General features: G+C 41.7%; 1 protein-coding gene across 1 annotated transcript; it reads left to right on the top strand.

The window, feature by feature from the left end:
* Positions 1-854: 854 nt before the first annotated feature.
* LOC133537329 (peroxisomal sarcosine oxidase-like) lies at positions 855-19153 on the top strand. The gene is made up of 6 exons (XM_061878361.1): positions 855-1013; positions 8389-8537; positions 10035-10248; positions 12960-13142; positions 18477-18629; positions 18947-19153. The coding sequence occupies exons 1-6, from the start codon at positions 909-911 to the stop codon at positions 19151-19153; spliced, it is 1011 nt and encodes a 336-aa protein (XP_061734345.1). The 5' UTR covers positions 855-908.
* The last annotated feature ends 673 nt before the right edge of the window (positions 19154-19826 follow it).

Below are 19826 nucleotides of genomic sequence, written 5' to 3'. Positions count from 1 at the left end.
ATCGACACCACTAGTACTACTAGCCCCGCCCATCAGTATCGACACCACTAGTACTACTAGCCCCGCCCATCAGTATCAACACCACTAGTACTACTAGCCCCGCCCATCAGTATCAACACCACTACTACTACTAGCCCCGCCCATCAGTATCAACACCACTAGTACTACTAGCCCCGCCCATCAGTATCAACACCACTAGTACTACTAGCCCCGCCCATCAGTATCAACACCACTAGTACTACTAGCCCCGCCCATCAGTATGGACACCACTAGTACTACTAGCCCCGCCCATCAGTATCAACACCACTAGTACTACTAGCCCCGCCCATCAGTATCGACACCACTAGTACTACTAGCCCCGCCCATCAGTATCGACACCACTAGTACTACTAGCCCCGCCCATCAGTATCGACACCACTAGTACTACTAGCCCCGCCCATCAGTATCGACACCACTAGTACTACTAGCCCCGCCCATCAGTATCAACACCACTAGTACTACTAGCCCCGCCCATCAGTATCGACACCACTAGTACTACTAGCCCCGCCCATCAGTATCAACACCACTAGTACTACTAGCCCCGCCCATCAGTATCAACACCACTAGTACTACTAGCCCCGCCCATCAGTATCAACACCACTAGTACTACTAGCCCCGCCCATCAGTATGGACACCACTAGTACTACTAGCCCCGCCCATCAGTATCAACACCACTAGTACTACTAGCCCCGCCCATCAGTATCAACACCACTAGTACTACTAGCCCCGCCCATCAGTATCAACACCACTAGTACTACTAGCCCCGCCCACCAGTATGGACACCACTATATATAGTCCTACTAGCCCCGCCCATCAGCCAGAGAGAAGAGGGTCCAAGGGTCCAGGTGACAAGTGACACACAGGCGGCCATGATGGAGGTGTATGAGTGCATCGTGGTGGGCGCCGGCGTGCAAGGATCCTTCACTGCTTACCAGCTGGCCAAAAGGAAGAAGAAATGTCTTCTTCTTGAGCAGGTGTGACACTCTCTGCAAACACTGCAACTTGACACTCTCTCTCTCTCTCTCTCTCTCTCTCTCTCTCTCTCTCTCTCTCTCTCTCTGGCCACTTCTGCCTGCGAGAAAAGAAGCAGAACTAAGGTGAAAGTCAACATCCGGCCATTAAAGAAAAATAGATTGACTTGTAAATGTGTGCTTTGTACTCACACTTCATGTCACTAACTTAGCTGCTGTACTACTGACTGTTACGTCATAGGCGTACTACTGACTGTTACGTCATAGGCGTACTAGTGACTGTTACGTCATAGGCGTACTAGTGACTGTTACGTCATAGGCGTACTAGTGACTGTTACGTCATAGGCGTACTACTGACTGTTACGTCATCAGTGTACTAGTGACTGTTACGTCATCGGTGTACTAGTGACCATGTTATGTCATAGGCGTACTAGTGACTGTTACGTCACAAGTGTACTAGTGACTGTTACGTCACAAGTGTACTAGTGACTGTTACGTCACAAGTGTACTAGTGACTGTTACGTCATCGGTGTACTAGTGACCATGTTATGTCATAGGCGTACTAGTGACTGTTACGTCACAAGTGTACTATTGACTGTAAAGCGCTATATAAATATAATTCACTTCACTTTACGTCATCGGTGTACTAGTGACCATGTTACGTCATAGGTGTACTAGTGACTGTTATGTCACAAGTGTACTAGTGACTGTTACGTCATCAGTGTACTAGTGACCATGTTACATCATAGGTGTACTAGTGACTGTTATGTCACAACTGTACTAGTGACTGTTACGTCATCAGTGTACTAGTGACTGTTACGTCATCAGTGTACTAGTGACCATGTTACGTCATAGGCGTACTAGTGACTGTTACGTCACAAGTGTACTATTGACTGTAAAGCGCTATATAAATATAATTCACTTCACTTTACGTCATCGGTGTACTAGTGACCATGTTACGTCATAGGTGTACTAGTGACTGTTATGTCACAAGTGTACTAGTGACTGTTACGTCATCAGTGTACTAGTGACTTACGTCATCAGTGTACTAGTGACCATGTTACATCATAGGTGTACTAGTGACTGTTATGTCACAACTGTACTAGTGACTGTTACGTCATCAGTGTACTAGTGACTGTTACGTCATCAGTGTACTAGTGACCATGTTACGTCATAGGCGTACTAGTGACTGTTACGTCACAAGTGTACTAGTGACTGTTACGTCATCAGTGTACTAGTGACCATGTTACGTCATCAGTGTACTAGTGACTGTTACATCACAAGTGTACTAGTGACTGTTACGTCATCAGTGTACTAGTGACCATGTTACGTCATCAGTGTACTAGTGGCCATGTTACGTCATAGGCGTACTAGTGACTGTTACGTCACAAGTGTAGTAGTGACTGTTACGTCATCGGTGTACTAGTGACCATGTTACGTCATAGGCGTACTAGTGACTGTTACGTCACAAGTGTACTAGTGACTGTTACGTCACAAGTGTACTATTGACTGTTACGTCATCGGTGTACTAGTGACCATGTTACGTCACAAGTGTACTAGTGACTGTTACGTCACAAGTGTACTAGTGACTGTTACGTCATCAGTGTACTAGTGACTGTTACGTCATCGGTGTACTAGTGACCATGTTACGTCATAGGCGTACTAGTGACTGTTACGTCACAAGTGTACTAGTGACTGTTACGTCATCGATGGACTAGTGACTGTTACGTCATCGGTGTACTAGTGACCATGTTACGTCATAGGCGTGCTAGTGACTGTTACGTCACAAGTGTACTATTGACTGTTACGTCATCGGTGTACTAGTGACCATGTTACGTCACAAGTGTACTAGTGACTGTTACGTCACAAGTGTACTAGTGACTGTTACGTCATCAGTGTACTAGTGACTGTTACGTCATCGGTGTACTAGTGACCATGTTACATCATAGGCGTACTAGTGACTGTTACGTCACAAGTGTACTAGTGACTGTTACGTCATCGATGGACTAGTGACTGTTACGTCATCGGTGTACTAGTGACCATGTTACGTCATAGGCGTGCTAGTGACTGTTACGTCACAAGTGTACTAGTGACTGTTACGTCACAAGTGTACTACTGACTGTTACGTCACAAGCGTACTACTGACTGTTACGTCATCGGTGTACTAGTGACCATGTTACATAACTGCTCCTTGGCGACCAAATAGAAACATGTTCAAATGACATTGACATCATTTACGTTAAGCAAAATAAAAGATTCTCATCCCAGGCAACATTTTGCCTGCAGGTTGGAACTTATTTCAAGCGCACATGCCAGAGCTCTTAAAGGGGCAGTACACTTACTTGAAAAATAACACCTGCCTGTCGTTCACATGCCAGAGCTCTTAAAGGGGCAGTACACTTACTTGAAAAATAACACCTGCCTGTCGTTCACAATCATTATGAAATAACACATGACTATGGATGTTATTTTGGATTTATTTGCATTCTAAATATTCAATAATTGCGATCCAAAGTCCTCTTACAATCCCTCCATCCATCCATTTTCTACCGCTTATTCCCTTTGGAGTCGCAGGGGGCGCTGGTGCGCCTCTCAGCTACAATCGGGCGAAAAGCAGTGTCGCCATCTCATCGCAGTCCTCTTACAATGAACTGTGCGATTCCGACTGAAAAAATATTTAAAAAACATCTAAGCACCTCAATTGAGGTTGTATATACATGATGTAAGTATATATATGTAGTATCTAGTAACATTCATAATAACATGTAATATATACATGATGTAAGTATATATGTAGTATCTAGTAACATTCATAATAACATGTAATATATACATGATGTAAGTATATATGTAGTATCTAGTAACATTCATAATAACATGTAATATATACATGATGTAAGTATATATGTAGTATCTAGTAACATTCATAATAACATGTAATACATACATGATATAAGTATATATGTAGTATCTAGTAACATTCATAATAACATGTAATATATACATGATGTAAGTATATATGTAATATCTAGTAACATTCATAATAACATGTAATATATACATGATGTAAGTATATATGTCATGTAGCAAAAAAATGTTTTATTTTTTTTCTTTGTCATGAAAAAGGCAGGTTTTTTACACTAATTGTAAGTGTATATTGTATTTTTTCTGTTGATTTCATAAAAAAATAATATTAATAAAAATGATTTAAAAATTCTTCTGTGGCCCGGTACCAATCGGGCCACGGCACAGTACCGGGCCGCGGCCCAGTGGTTGGGGACCACTGATATAGATCACCATTCCTGAATGTAAATACATGCCATGGGTGGATCTACACAGACATCCACTGTAATGATACAAGTACAGGAGCATATCTAGTAAATACTACTATGATTACATCAATATTTTTTATCGACACAAAGTCTTTTTTTCCTTTCTTTAAAAGTCATATTATGTTTATTAAGTCAGTAAATATGTCCCTGGACTCATGAGGACTTTGAATATGACCAATGTATGATCCTGGAACTATCAATCAATCAATGTTTATTTATATAGCCCCAAATCACAAATGTCTCAAAGGACTGCACAAATCATTACGACTACAACATCCTCGGAAGAACCCACAAAAGGGCAAGGAAAACTCACACCCAGTGGGCAGGGAGAATTCACATCCAGTGGGACGCCAGTGACAATGCTGACTATGAGAAACCTTGGAGAGGACCTCAGATGTGGGCAACCCCCCCCCTCTAGGGGACCGAAAGCAATGGATGTCGAGCGGGTCTAACATGATACTGTGAAAGTTCAATCCATAGTGGCTCCAACACAGCCGCCAGAGTTCAGTTCAAGCGGATCCAAGACAGCAGCGAGAGTCCCGTCCACAGGAAACCATCTCAAGCGGATCAGCAGCGTAGAGACGTCCCCAACCGATACAGGCGAGCGGTCCATCCTGGGTCCCGACGAGCGGTCCATCCTGGGTCTCGACTCTGGACAGCCAGTACTTCATCCATGGTCATCGGACCGGGGACATAGGAGAAAGAAAAGAAGCGGCAGATCAACTGGTCTAAAAAGTAGGTCTATTTAAAGGCTAGAGTATACAGATGAGTTTTAAGGTGAGACTTAAATGCTTCTACTTGGTATCGACATGATCCATACCTAAATGTGTGGTATCATCCAAAACTAATGTCAAGTATCAAAGAAGAGAAGAATAAGTGATTATTACATTTGAACAAAAGTGTAGATAGAACATGTTAAAACAGAAAATAAGCAGATATTAAAAGTAAATGAACAAGTAGATGAATAATCAATTTTTACAGTTTGTCCCTCATAATGTGTATGAAATAATAGGTGTATAAATGACACAATATGTTAGTGCAGACTAATTAGGAGTCTTTGTTTGTTTACTTCCTACTAAAAGACAAGTTGTGTAGTATGTTCAACATTTTATTGAAGGACTAAATTGCAATAATAAACATATCTTTCATGTACCCTAAGATCTTGTCTTACGATAATAACATATTTGTGGTCCCCTTTATTTAGAGAAGTATCATAGTATCAAAATACATTTTGGTAGTGGTACCAAAATATTGGTATCTGGACAACCCTAGTAGGAACCAGAAAACAATGGCACTAAGTGGAGGAATCCTTGTCACCATGACAACAAGTGCAGAATAAAGTGGCTGCAAGAAGGCGAGCAAAAAGTTGAGCAGAAAAAGTAAAGTAAAAAATGAGAAAATAATTGTGGTTTAGCAGGAGGAAGGTTGGTGTGGTCTGGGTCAGAGGTCAGCAACCTTTTTGGAAGCAAGAACTACTCTTGGGTACTGATTCATGCCAAGGGCTACCAGTTTGATACACACTTCAATCAATTGCCAGAAATAGCCAATTTAATAAATATATATATATATATACATATATATATATATATATAAAAGGGTATTTATGTCTGTCATTCCGTGGTACATTTTTTTTCCTTTAACGGATGTTTTTTTTGTAGAGAATAAATAATGAAAAAAAAACTTAATTGAACGGTTTAAAAGAGAAGAAAACACGAAAAAAATGAAAATTTAATTTTTAAACATAGTTTATCTTCAATTTCAACTCTTTAAAATTCAAAATTCAACCCCAAAAAATGAAGAGAAAAACTAGCTAATTCGAATCTTTTTGAAAAAATAAAGAAATTAATTTACAAAACATCATTAGTAATTTTTCCTGATTAAGATTAATTTTAGAATTTTGATGACATGTTTTAAATAGGTTAAAATCCCATCTGCACTTTGTTAGAATATATAACAAATTGGACCAAGCTATATTTCTAACAAAGACAAATCATTATTTCTTCTAGATTTTCCAGAACAAAAATTTTAAAAGAAATTCAAAAGACTTTGAAATAAGATTTAAATTTGATTCTACAGATTTTCTAGATTTGCCAGAATAATTTTTTGGAATTTTAATCAAAATAAGTTTGAAGAAATATTTCACAAATATTCTTCGTCGAAAAAACAGAAGCTAAAATGAAGAATTAAAATAAAATGTATTTATTATTCTTTACGATAAAAAAAAAATACTGAAAATTGATTTAAATTGTCAGGAAAGAAGAGGAAGGAATTTAAAAAGTTTATGTGTTTAAAAATCCTAAAATCATTTTTAAGGTTGAATTTTTTTTCTCTAAAATTATCTTTCTGAAAGTTATAAGAAGCAAAGTAAAAAAAATTAATGAATTTATTTGAACTAGTGAAGACCAAGTCTTTAAAATATTTTCTTGGATTTTCAAATTCTATTTGAGTTTTGTCTCTCTTAGAATTAAAAATGCCGAACAAAGCGAGACCAGCTTGCTAGTAAATAAATCAAGAAATAGAGGCAGCTCACTGGTAAGTGCTGCTATTTATATATAGGGACGGCGTGGCGCAGTGGGGAGAGTGGCCGTGCGCAACCCGAGTGTCCCTGGTTCAATTCCCACCTAGTACCAACCTCGTCACGTCCGTTGTGTCCTGAGCAAGACACTTCACCCTTGCTCCTGATGGGTGCTGGTTGGCGCCTTGCATGGCAGCTCCCTCCATCAGTGTGTGAATGTGTGTGTGAATGGGTAAATGAGGAAGTAGTGTCAAAGCGCTTTGAGTACCTTGAAGGTAGAAAAGCGCTATTCAAGTACAACCCATTTATCATTTATTTGAGCTATTTTTAGAACAGGCCAGCGGGCGACTCATCTGGTCCTTACGGGCGACCTGGTGCCCGCGTTGGTGACCCCTGGTCTGGTTTAACGCAGGGAGTGAAGGACAGAAGCAGGTGTGTGAGTAGTGATGGCTGGCAGGTGTGCTGCAGCCTTCTTTGGTTGCCGTGACAACAAAAGCGAGAACAGAGGTGGTCTAGAGAAGCTCACTGCAGAAAAAGAGCAATGTGACGCAGTTTCAGTTCACATTTTGGGGACTGATGCATGTCTCAAATAGTCAACAGCAGGCAGCAGTTGGTAAGAAACGTTGATTTTGCATAATAGGAACGTAAGATGTTTGTGGAACTGAAAAGTAGTAGTAGTTCCTGTTTGTGGAGCTGAACAGTAGTAGTAGTTCCTGTTTGTGGAGCTGAACAGTAGTAATAGTTCCTGTTTGTGGAGCTGAACAGTAGTAGTAGTTCCTGTTTGTGGAGCTGAACAGTAGTAATAGTTCCTGTTTGTGGAGCTGAACAGTAGTAGTAGTTCCTGTTTGTGGAGCTGAACAGTAGTAATAGTTCCTGTTTGTGGAGCTGAACAGTAGTAGTAGTTCCTGTTTGTGGAGCTGAACAGTAGTAGTAGTTCCTGTTTGTGGAGCTGAACAGTAGTAGTAGTTCCTGTTTGTGGAGCTGAACAGTAGTAGTAGTTCCTGTTTGTGGAGCTGAACAGTAATAGTAGTTCCTGTTTGTGGAGCTGAACAGTAGTAGTAGTTCCTGTTTGTGGAGCTGAACAGTAGTAGTAGTTCCTGTTTGTGGAGCTGAACAGTAGTAGTAGTTCCTGTTTGTGGAGCTGAACAGTAATAGTAGTTCCTGTTTGTGGAGCTGAACAGTAGTAGTAGTTCCTGTTTGTGGAGCTGAACAGTAGTAGTAGTTCCTGTTTGTGGAGCTGAACAGTAGTAGTAGTTCCTGTTTGTGGAGCTGAACAGTAGTAGTAGTTCCTGTTTGCTTCCAAAACCTCTCTAGAGGACCTTGAAGTACAGTAAGGGAACAGAATGCAAAACATAAAACTTCTTAGCTTTTGTAAATAATTTGACAAAAGCCCTTGGCTGAGATGATGTCAGCAACAGAACAAGACACAACATGTACTACAATCATGTACTACAATCATGTACTACAATCATGTACTACAATCATGTACTACAATCCACTATTATGATCCTACTTATTTCTTCCCTTTTAGTTCACTCTACCTCACACCAGAGGAAGCTCCCACGGTCAAAGCCGCATCATCCGCAAGGCGTACCAGCAGGACTTTTACACTCACATGATGGCCGAGGGATATGAGATGTGGGCCGAGCTGGAGAGGGAGGCTGGAGTCACGCTCTTCAGGTACAGTATGCACACAATGTACAGTATGCAGACAATGTACAGTATGCAGAGCAGCCATACAACCACACAATGTACAGTATGCAGAGCAGCCATACAACCACACAATGTACAGTATGCAGAGCAGCCATACAACCACACAATGTACAGTATGCAGACAATGTACAGTATGCAGACAATGTACAGTATGCACACAATGTACAGTATGCAGACAATGTACAGTATGCAGACAATGTACAGTATGCAGAGCAGCCATACAACCACACAATGTACAGTATGCAGACAATGTACAGTATGCAGAGCAGCCATACAACCACACAATGTACAGTATGCAGACAATGTACCGTATGCAGAGCAGCCATACAACCACACAATGTACAGTATGCAGACAATGTACAGTATGCAGAGCAGCCATACAACCACACAATGTACAGTATGCAGACAATGTACAGTATGCAGAGCAGCCATACAACCACACAATGTACAGTATGCAGACAATGTAAAGTATGCAGACAATGTACAGTATGCAGACAATGTACAGTATGCAGAGCAGCCATACAACCACACAATGTACAGTATGCAGACAATGTACAGTATGCAGACAATGTAAAGTATGCAGACAATGTACAGTATGCAGACAATGTACAGTATGCAGAGCAGCCATACAACCACACAATGTACAGTATGCAGAGCAGCCATACAACCACACAATGTACAGTATGCAGACAATGTACAGTATGCAGACAATGTAAAGTATGCAGACAATGTACAGTATGCAGACAATGTACAGTATGCAGAGCAGCCATACAACCACACAATGTACAGTATGCAGACAATGTACAGTATGCAGACAATGTAAAGTATGCAGACAATGTACAGTATGCAGACAATGTACAGTATGCAGAGCAGCCATACAACCACACAATGTACAGTATGCAGAGCAGCCATACAACCACACAATGTACAGTATGCAGACAATGTAAAGTATGCAGACAATGTACAGTATGCAGACAATGTACAGTATGCAGAGCAGCCATACAACCACACAATGTACAGTATGCAGACAATGTACAGTATGCAGACAATGTACAGTATGCAGAGCAGCCATACAACCACACAATGTACAGTATGCAGACAATGTACAGTATGCAGACAATGTACAGTATGCAGACAATGTACAGTATGCAGAGCAGCCATACAACCACACAATGTACAGTATGCAGACAATGTACAGTATGCAGACAATGTAAAGTATGCAGACAATGTACAGTATGCAGACAATGTACAGTATGCAGAGCAGCCATACAACCACACAATGTACAGTATGCAGACAATGTACAGTATGCAGACAATGTAAAGTATGCAGACAATGTACAGTATGCAGACAATGTACAGTATGCAGACAATGTACAGTATGCAGACAATGTACAGTATGCAGAGCAGCCATAGACAACAACATTTACTGTACATGTAATCATCTACAGTAACATGTTCCCACAGGCGAACAGGACTTCTGGTGATGGGACCCGAGAAGAGTGAGAGCTACACTGGCTTTAAGGACAGCTTGGAGAAGAACAAAGTTCCTATGGTGGTCCTGACTCCAGAGAACTTCCAGCAACACATCCCTAATGTCATCCTGGCTGAGGGCGATGGTGCCTTTGTGGACACCACAGCTGGAGTCTTGTATGCAGACCGGGCACTCAAGGCCGTGCAGGTAATAAAACAACCTACAGATCAGTCATGAAAGGAAGGTTCAAAACCTGCAAGTTTTTTACTGAAGGGGGTTGACATTCACTCGGTCAGTGACTCGCCAAATGAAGAGAATAAAGCAGGTCATCCATGATAAATGATGGCCGTGTCAGTCTAACTGCATTGTTTTTGTATTAGTCGCAGAGAAACTGCAACAAATATGTGTCTAGATTCTAATCAACTTGCATTTCCACTTCCTGCTCCAGCTTAATATCTCCCTTTGTTAGTTTATGGGTTGTTGCCAAGGGTGCTTGACGACCACTCAGTCAGTACCTGCCGAGCTGGGTGTTTTATTATTGGTTTTGTAGGACACAACCAGACCTGTTCATCACTCTACTGTGCAGTGCATGCACACCTCCTCTCTCTCTCTCTCTCTCTCTCTCTCTCTCTCTCTCTCTCTCTCTCTCTCTCTCTATCTATCTTCTGGCCCACTCACTCACTGACATTACTCAGCTAACACACACACACACACACACACACACAGTACACTACTCTCATCACTTAACCAGCTCCCCTGTTGTGGACATGTACAAAACATATTTTCCGCACTATAAGGCACATAGAATAGACGCTACAGTAGAGGCTGGGGTTACATTATGCATCCTTTAGATGGCGCTGCACTAAAGGGAATGTCAACAAAACAGTCAGATAGGTCAGTCCAACTTTATGAATAGATTACAAACCAGTGTTCACTCCCAAAATGAACAAACAGCTGTTTTATTATTTTCCCCGATTCAATAAACAGGTAAAAAAGAGTCTGATACTGTTAGGTAAAATCAAAGGTTAGTGCAATCACAATATAGTAACACTGGAAATAGTGCAAAGCAATAATATATCAATAAGTCAAGGTTGCTCCAAGGTTCATGTCACACAACACAACACACAAAATAAACATGTAAAGATCACTTTATGAACTTATTCCTCATCCACCAATCCCTCTAATTCTTCTTCTTCAGTGTCGGAATCAAACAGTCGGGCGAATACGGCATCCAACATCTCGTCCAAGTCCTCATTAAAGGAGTCAGTGTCGCTGCTGTTAATGTTCGATTCTCTGGCTGCTGCTCTATTCCCGTCTTCTACTGTGTGACTGATCATCTTCACTTGGAACTCTGCACGCCTCCTGCTGTCATATATCCCAGCATGCACTGCACACTTCTTCTTCTACCAGGGACAATGAGGTTGGCGGCTGCTTACTGTAGTTGTGAGACCTCTTGTGTCATGTTTGATTCCAACACTGAAGAAGAAGAATTAGAGGGATTGGTGGATGAGGAATAACTTCATAAAGTGAGCTTTACATGTTTATTTTGTGTCTTGTGTTGTGTGACATGAACCTTTGAACAAGGTTGACTTATTGATATATTATTACTTTGCAGTATTTGGAGAGGTGGTTAATGGAGTCAGTGTCGCTGCTGTTGTCGAGCAGTTCAGTGACAATTCCTGCTTTCCTGAAATCATGTCTCTCATTAGGAGCCATTTTGGGCTCCAAACATAAACCCACAAATGGAAATGAAACAGCAGGGCCTGGCACAGTCATATATCCCAGCATGCACCGCACACTTCTTCTCCGGAGGGGGGAAATGAAGTCAGCGGCTGCTTACCGTAGTTGTGAGACCTGTTGTGGCTCAATATTGTTGTGGCTCTGTGTCACCCGGGTGACACAGAGTACACTGATGGTTGTGATATAAACAATTTTAACACTCTTAGTAATATCCGCCACACTGTGAAGCCACACCAAACAAGAATGACAAACACATTTCGGGAGAACATCCTCCCAGTAACACAACATAAATGCAACACAACAAATACCCTGAATCCTTTGCATCCATGAAACTTCCTGACTATTTTATACACCCCGCTAGCAGCAAAGGTGGGCGGGGTTGTAAAATATATTCATGTGCCATGGATGCAAAGGATTCTGGGTATAAATATATATATATATATATATATATATATATATATATATATATATATATATATATATATATATATATATATATATATATATATTGTCATGTATTTGTCTTTTTGATCATGTCTTGTTTGGCTATGTTCTGTTGACCTGTGGACTCTTTAAGTTCCTGTTTTTTTTCACTTCCTTGTTTTGTCGCCATGGTTACACATTGTGTCAACAAAGGCAGTATTCAAGCTCGTCTTTGCCAGTCAGTCGCCCTGGCATCATTGTGTTCGTTCCATGCTCTGTTCTTGCCACAGTAAGTCATACTCGTTTTTCATGCCAAAGTTCATGCTGTTCTTTTCAAGTCACAGTAAGTGTTGTTTGCGTTATGTTCATAGTTTATGTTAAAGTGTTAGTTTTATTTCTTTAGCCAAGTTGTGCCTTCGCAGTGAGCGCTTTTTGTTTGTACCTTTTTTAGTCACAATTAAATCATGTTTTTACCTAAACGCCATGTCCCGAGTAGTCCGTCTGCTTTCCTGGGAGAACGACCCCGCAACATCTGTGTTGATGCAGGATACAAATGTATCCTGCATCAACACAGATGTTGCTTTATAGTACAGGCTGCTAATCTCATGAGGGTGGAAGTCATCAGCAGTCATCATTCAAGCCAATAATAACAACAACAACAACAACATATTGTTGAGAGAAGGGCCCGCCCACAAGCTGGAAGTAGACCCCTAAGCACAAAAGTATTTCTTGTTGTGTATGTGCTTGATGAGCAGGGCCAGTTTGAGAAGTTGGGTGGTGTCCTCAAAGACCAGGAGAAGGTGACAGACATCAAGCCCGGCCCCATGGTGACTGTGACCACGTCTGCTGGTGTTTATCAAGCCAAGAGTGTGGTCATTACTGCTGGACCTTGGGCTAACAGAGTGCTGCTCCACACTGGCATACAGCTTCCACTTCAGGTAATTAAACACTTTTTGTTTCTGCATTTCAACTGGTGTGTCCCGGACAAACTAAGGACTGCAAACAAGCTCTTTTGGACACTATTAGAAAGCAGTTGTGTGACATAGCAACAGTTGAGCACTGAATGGAAGGCCCTCGCCAATGTTGGCCTTCAGGAGGATGAATCAGTTAGCTATAATAACATTCACAACTGAATAATGATGATATTATATTTGAAGAAAATGTGAAGATTTCAGGCGCAAAAAGCGATAAAGAGCATTAAAGGCCTACTGAAATGAGATGTTCTTATTTAAACGGGGATAGCAGCCCCATTCTATGTGTCAAACTTCATCATTTTGCGATATTGCCATATTTTCGCTGAAAGGATTTAGTAGAGAACATCCACAATAAAGTTGGCAACTGTCGGTGCTAAGAGAAAAGCCCTGCCTGTACGGGAAGTCGCAGACGTTGACGTCACATGTTTGATGGCTCCTCACATATTCACATTGTTTTTAATGGGAGCCTCCAACAAAAAGTGCTATTCAGAAAGAGAAAACGACAATTTCCCCATTAATTTGAGCGAGGATGAATTTGATAGCGACGGACTAGAAAAAACAAACAAAGAAAAGAGTTAAAAAAAAAAAACGCGATTGCATCGGGACGGATTCTGATGTTTTTAGAGACATTTACTAGGACAATTCGGGGAAATCCCTTATCTTTCTATTGTGTTGCTAGTGTTTTAGTGAGTTTAATATTACCTGATAGTCGTAAGGGTGTGTCCACGGGTGTCTTGACGCCAGTGTCTCAGGGGAGTCGACGGCAGCTTCATGGACGGCGCAAGCTCAGCTTTTCTCCGGTAAGAACTGACTTTTTAACCACAATTTTCTCACCGAAACCTGCTGGTTGACATGTGGTCGCGATCCATGTTCTCTTGACCGCGTTCTGATCCATAGGAAAGTTTCACCTCCAGGAATTTTAAACAAGGAATGTATGTTTGTGTGGCTAAAGGCTCAAGCTTCCCAACTCCATCTTTCTACTGTGACTTCTCCAATATTAATTGGACAAATTGCAAAATATTCAGCAACACAGATGTCCAAAAAACTGTGTAATTATGCCGTTAAAGCAGACGACTTTTAGCTGTGTGTGTGTGCAGTGCTCATACTTCCTATAAACCCGTGACGTCTTGCGTACACGTCATCATTACACAACGTTTCCAAGACGAAACTCCCGGGAAATTTAAAATTGCAATTTAGTAAACTAAAGATTATCCAGAGAATAGTGCTCGATACCGTGGTAGAGCGCAATATATGTATGTGTGGGAAAAAAAACACAAGACTACTTCATCTCTACAGAAGTGTTTCATGAGGGGTTCCCTCAATCATCAGGAGATTTTAATGGAAGCATTCACATACAATGGTTTATATAGGGCACAGTACAGGTGGGTACAGGCAGGTGTAGGGGCGTGGTGATTGGCTCATGTGTTACCTAGGAGGTGTTTCCGTCTGTGGCGGCATGTTGATACAATTTCACTACGCTTGTTGAGGAATGACAGGTCTGGGTGGTGTATAAGCATATAAAAAAGCACAACCCAGCACTTTACAGAACATCCACCGGGAAAACAAGCGGATCGCGACTGAACTGGACATTGAGGACAGGGTGGACGTCACAGCCAACAAGGAAGCCTTCATCACATTGAAGGACCACAAACCCAATTTAGTAAATAACCCAACATGCCGAATAATAAACCCAACTAAATCCAAAATAAGAAAAATCAGCAAAATAATCCTGGACAGAAGCAACACAACAATCAAGGACAAAACACCACTCAACCAATGGAGAAATACAGCAGCAGTAATCAAATGGTTCAACAACATCCAAGACAAACAATAACACAACTTTATCTCCTACTCCGATGTTTCCTAAACGTTGTGACATTAGCCTAAGTACCTGTGTTACTCCGATGTTTCCTGAACGCTGTGACATTAGCCTAAGTACCTGTGTTACTCCGATGTTTCCTAAACACTGTGACATTAGCCTAAGTACCTGTGTTACTCCGATGTTTCCTAAACGTTGTGACATTAGCCTAAGTACCTGTGTTACTCCGATGTTTCCTAAACACTGTGACATTAGCCTAAGTACCTGTGTTACCCTGATGTTTCCTAAACACTGTGACATTAGCCTAAGTACCTGTGTTACCCTGATGTTTCCTAAACACTGTGACATTAGCCTAAGTACCTGTGTTACCCTGATGTTTCCTAAACACTGTGACATTAGCCTAAGTACCTGTGTTACCCTGATGTTTCCTAAACGCTGTGACATTAGGCTAAGTACCTGTGTTACCCTGATGTTTCCTAAACGCTGTGACATTAGCCTAAGTACCTGTGTTACTCCGATGTTTCCTAAACACTGTGACATTAGCCTAAGTACCTGTGTTACTCCGATGTTTCCTGAACACTGTGACATTAGCCTAAGTACCTGTGTTACCCTGATGTTTCCTAAACACTGTGACATTAGCCTAAGTACCTGTGTTACCCTGATGTTTCCTAAACACTGTGACATTAGCCTAAGTACCTGTGTTACTCCGATGTTTCCTAAACACTGTGACATTAGCCTAAGTACCTGTGTTACTCCGATGTTTCCTAAACACTGTGACATTAGCCTAAGTACCTGTGTTACTCCGATGTTTCCTAAACACTGTGACATTAGCCTAAGTACCTGTGTTACCCCGATGTTTCCTAAACGCTGTGACATTAGCCTAAGTACCTGTGTTACTCCGATGTTTCCTAAACGCTGTGACATTAGCCTAAGTACCTGTGTTACTCCGATGTTTCCTAAACACTGTGACATTAGCCTAAGTACCTGTGTTAACCTGATGTTTCCTGAACGCTGTGACATTAGCCTAAGTACCTGTGTTACCCTGATGTTTTCTAAACGCTGTGACATTAGCCTAAGTACCTGTGTTACTCCGATGTTTCCTAAACGCTGTGACATTAGCCTAAGTACCTGAGTTACCCTGATGTTTCCTAAACGCTGTGACATTAGCCTAAGTACCTGTGTTACTCCGATGTTTCCTAAACACTGTGACATTAGCCTAAGTACCTGTGTTACTCCGATGTTTCCTAAACACTGTGACATTAGCCTAAGTACCTGTGTTACTCCGATGTTTCCTAAACACTGTGACATTAGCCTAAGTACCTGTGTTACTCCGATGTTTCCTAAACACTGTGACATTAGCCTAAGTACCTGTGTTACCCCGATGTTTCCTAAACGCTGTGACATTAGCCTAAGTACCTGTGTTACTCCGATGTTTGCTAAACGCTGTGACATTAGCCTAAGTACCTGTGTTACTCTGATGTTTCCTGAACGTTGTGACATTAGCCTAAGTACCTGTGTTACTCCGATGTTTCCTAAACGCTGTGACATTAGCCTAAGTACCTGTGTTACTCCGATGTTTCCTAAACGCTGTGACATTAGCCTAAGTACCTGTGTTACCCTGATGTTTCCTAAACGCTGTGACATTAGCCTAAGTACCTGTGTTACTCCGATGTTTCCTAAACACTGTGACATTAGCCTAAGTACCTGTGTTACTCCGATGTTTCCTAAACACTGTGACATTAGCCTAAGTACCTGTGTTACTCCGATGTTTCCTAAACACTGTGACATTAGCCTAAGTACCTGTGTTACCCCGATGTTTCCTAAACGCTGTGACATTAGCCTAAGTACCTGTGTTACTCCGATGTTTCCTAAACGCTGTGACATTAGCCTAAGTACCTGTGTTACTCCGATGTTTCCTAAACACTGTGACATTAGCCTAAGTACCTGTGTTACCCTGATGTTTCCTGAACGCTGTGACATTAGCCTAAGTACCTGTGTTACTCTGATGTTTCCTAAACGCTGTGACATTAGCCTAAGTACCTGTGTTACTCTGATGTTTCCTAAACGCTGTGACATTAGCCTAAGTACCTGTGTTACTCCGATGTTTCCTAAACGCTGTGACATTAGCCTAAGTACCTGTGTTACCCTGATGTTTCCTAAACGCTGTGACATTAGCCTAAGTACCTGTGTTACTCCGATGTTTCCTGAACGTTGTGACATTAGCCTAAGTACCTGTGTTACTCCGATGTTTCCTAAACACTGTGACATTAGCCTAAGTACCTCTGTTACTCCGATGTTTCCTAAACACTGTGATATTAGCCTAAGTACCTGTGTTACTCCGATGTTTCCTGAACGTTGTGACATTAGCCTAAGTACCTGTGTTACTCCGATGTTTCCTAAACACTGTGACATTAGCCTAAGTACCTGTGTTACTCCGATGTTTCCTAAACACTGTGATATTAGCCTAAGTACCTGTGTTACTCCGATGTTTCCTAAACACTGTGATATTAGCCTAAGTACCTGTGTTACTCCGATGTTTCCTGAACGTTGTGACATTAGCCTAAGTACCTGTGTTACTCCGATGTTTCCTGAACGTTGTGACATTAGCCTAAGTACCTGTGTTACTCCGATGTTTCCTAAACACTGTGATATTAGCCTAAGTACCTGTGTTACTCCGATGTTTCCTGAACGTTGTGACATTAGCCTAAGTACCTGTGTTACTCCGATGTTTCCTAAACACTGTGATATTAGCCTAAGTACCTGTGTTACTCCGATGTTTCCTGAACGTTGTGACATTAGCCTAAGTACCTGTGTTACTCCGATGTTTCCTAAACACTGTGACATTAGCCTAAGTACCTGTGTTACTCCGATGTTTCCTAAACGCTGTGACATTAGCCTAAGTACCTGTGTTACTCTGATGTTTCCTAAACGTTGTGACATTAGCCTAAGTACCTGTGTTACTCTGATGTTTCCTAAACGTTGTGACATTAGCCTAAGTACCTGTGTTACTCCGATGTTTCCTAAACGCTGTGACATTAGCCTAAGTACCTGTGTTACTCCGATGTTTCCTGAACGTTGTGACATTAGCCTAAGTACCTGTGTTACTCCGATGTTTCATAAACACTGTGACATTAGCCTAAGTACCTCTGTTACTCCGATGTTTCCTAAACACTGTGATATTAGCCTAAGTACCTGTGTTACTCCGATGTTTCCTGAACGTTGTGACATTAGCCTAAGTACCTGTGTTACTCCGATGTTTCCTAAACACTGTGACATTAGCCTAAGTACCTGTGCAACTCCGATGTTTCCTAAATGTTGCAGAGCGGCCAGGGATACTATATCGCGCCGGCCGGGCAATACCATGTTTTTTTTTTTATAGAAGCCAAAAACAAGGGAAGCGCAAGCTGCCAGGAAGAAAGGGCAACAACGTGGTCTCCCTGGATAAACACTCTGACTTTATTGCCATTTTTTTCTTCCAGGTTATTAAAATTAATGTTTGCTATTGGCAAGAAAAGATACAGGACACATACCATGTGAAGAAACGCTTCCCGTGCTTCTTGCTGTCCGAGGGAGAGGAGAACAAAGACCACATCTACGGACTGCCTTCCAATGAATACCCCGGTCTGATGAAGGTACTTTCAGCCATTCTTTCAACCTTGCTCTTTCTATAACGCTGCATCTCACTTCTGGATGTTTCACATGCTGCCTATAAATGCTTCCTTGTCACACACCAATGAAATAGTTGACATGAATCAGACGCACTCACTCTCATCCTCATCTTGGAGAAGATGCCAGCAAATGTTCATGACTTGTCACACACCAATGACTTGTCACACACCAATGACTTGTCACACACCAATGACTTGTCACACACCAATGACTTGTCACACACCAATGAAATAGTTGACATGAATCAGACGCACTCACTCTCATCCTCATCTTGGAGAAGATGCCAGCAAATGTTCATGACTTGCCCGAAGCACTTGACCCAGCTATCGAAAAAGGAAAGGTCCGCCACATGGAACACCAGCAGGCTCGGAAAGTCTGGACCATCATGTGCAGAAGAAGAAGAAGAAGAAGAAAGAAGCCCAGAAGTGACCCGCATTCAGACCAAAGTCCGGCAACTGATCTAAGAAGCCCTGAGTCTGGGGGCTGAAGTATGTTGAAGGAAGAAGTGAAGAGGAGGATAAAGTTTGGTGAGCTGTAAGAGTCTTACTGGCACTGTCTTTTCTACATTAGTGTATCAAATCTTACATGTTTCTACATGCACACCTGCGACCATCACACCTGTGCATGTTACTGACATCACCTGTACACCTGTGACCATCACACCTGCGCATGTTACTGACATCACCTGTACACCTGTGACTAATAGACCTGTGCATGTTACCGACATCACCTGTACACCTGTGACTAATAGACCTGTGCATGTTACTGACATCACCTGTACACCTGTGACTAATAGACCTGTGCATGTTACTGACATCAACTGTACACCTGCGACTAATACACCTGTGCATGTTACTGACATCACCTGTGACTAATACACCTGTGCATGTTACTGACATCACCTGTACACCTGCGACTAATACACCTGTGCATGTTACTGACATCACCTGTGACTAATACACCTGTGCATGTTACTGACATCACCTGTACACCTGTGACTAATAGACCCGTGCATGTTACCGACATCACCTGTACACCTGTGACTAATAGACCTGTGCATGTTACTGACATCACCTGTACACCTGTGACTAATAAACCTGTGCATGTTACTGACATCATGTGCACACCTGTGACTAATAGACCTGTGCATGTTACTGACA

This window comes from Nerophis ophidion, linkage group LG18 (assembly GCF_033978795.1).
Source record: "Nerophis ophidion isolate RoL-2023_Sa linkage group LG18, RoL_Noph_v1.0, whole genome shotgun sequence".
NCBI classification, from domain to species: domain Eukaryota; kingdom Metazoa; phylum Chordata; class Actinopteri; order Syngnathiformes; family Syngnathidae; genus Nerophis; species Nerophis ophidion.
Note: the sequence above shows the minus strand (reverse complement) of the source record. Positions and strands in the feature narration are given on the sequence as shown.

What these genes read in the sequence shown, in the direction of transcription:
- LOC133537329 (XM_061878361.1), top strand. Translation starts at nt 909, where the DNA reads ATGATGGAGGTGTATGAGTGCATCGTGGTGGGCGCCGGCGTGCAAGGA. An exon ending in GCTGGAGTCACGCTCTTCAG is followed by an intron (nt 8,538 to 10,034) that starts GTACAGTATGCA and finishes ATGTTCCCACAG; the next exon opens with GCGAACAGGACTTCTGGTGA. An exon ending in AATACCCCGGTCTGATGAAG is followed by an intron (nt 18,630 to 18,946) that starts GTACTTTCAGCC and finishes ATCTTGGAGAAG; the next exon opens with ATGCCAGCAAATGTTCATGA.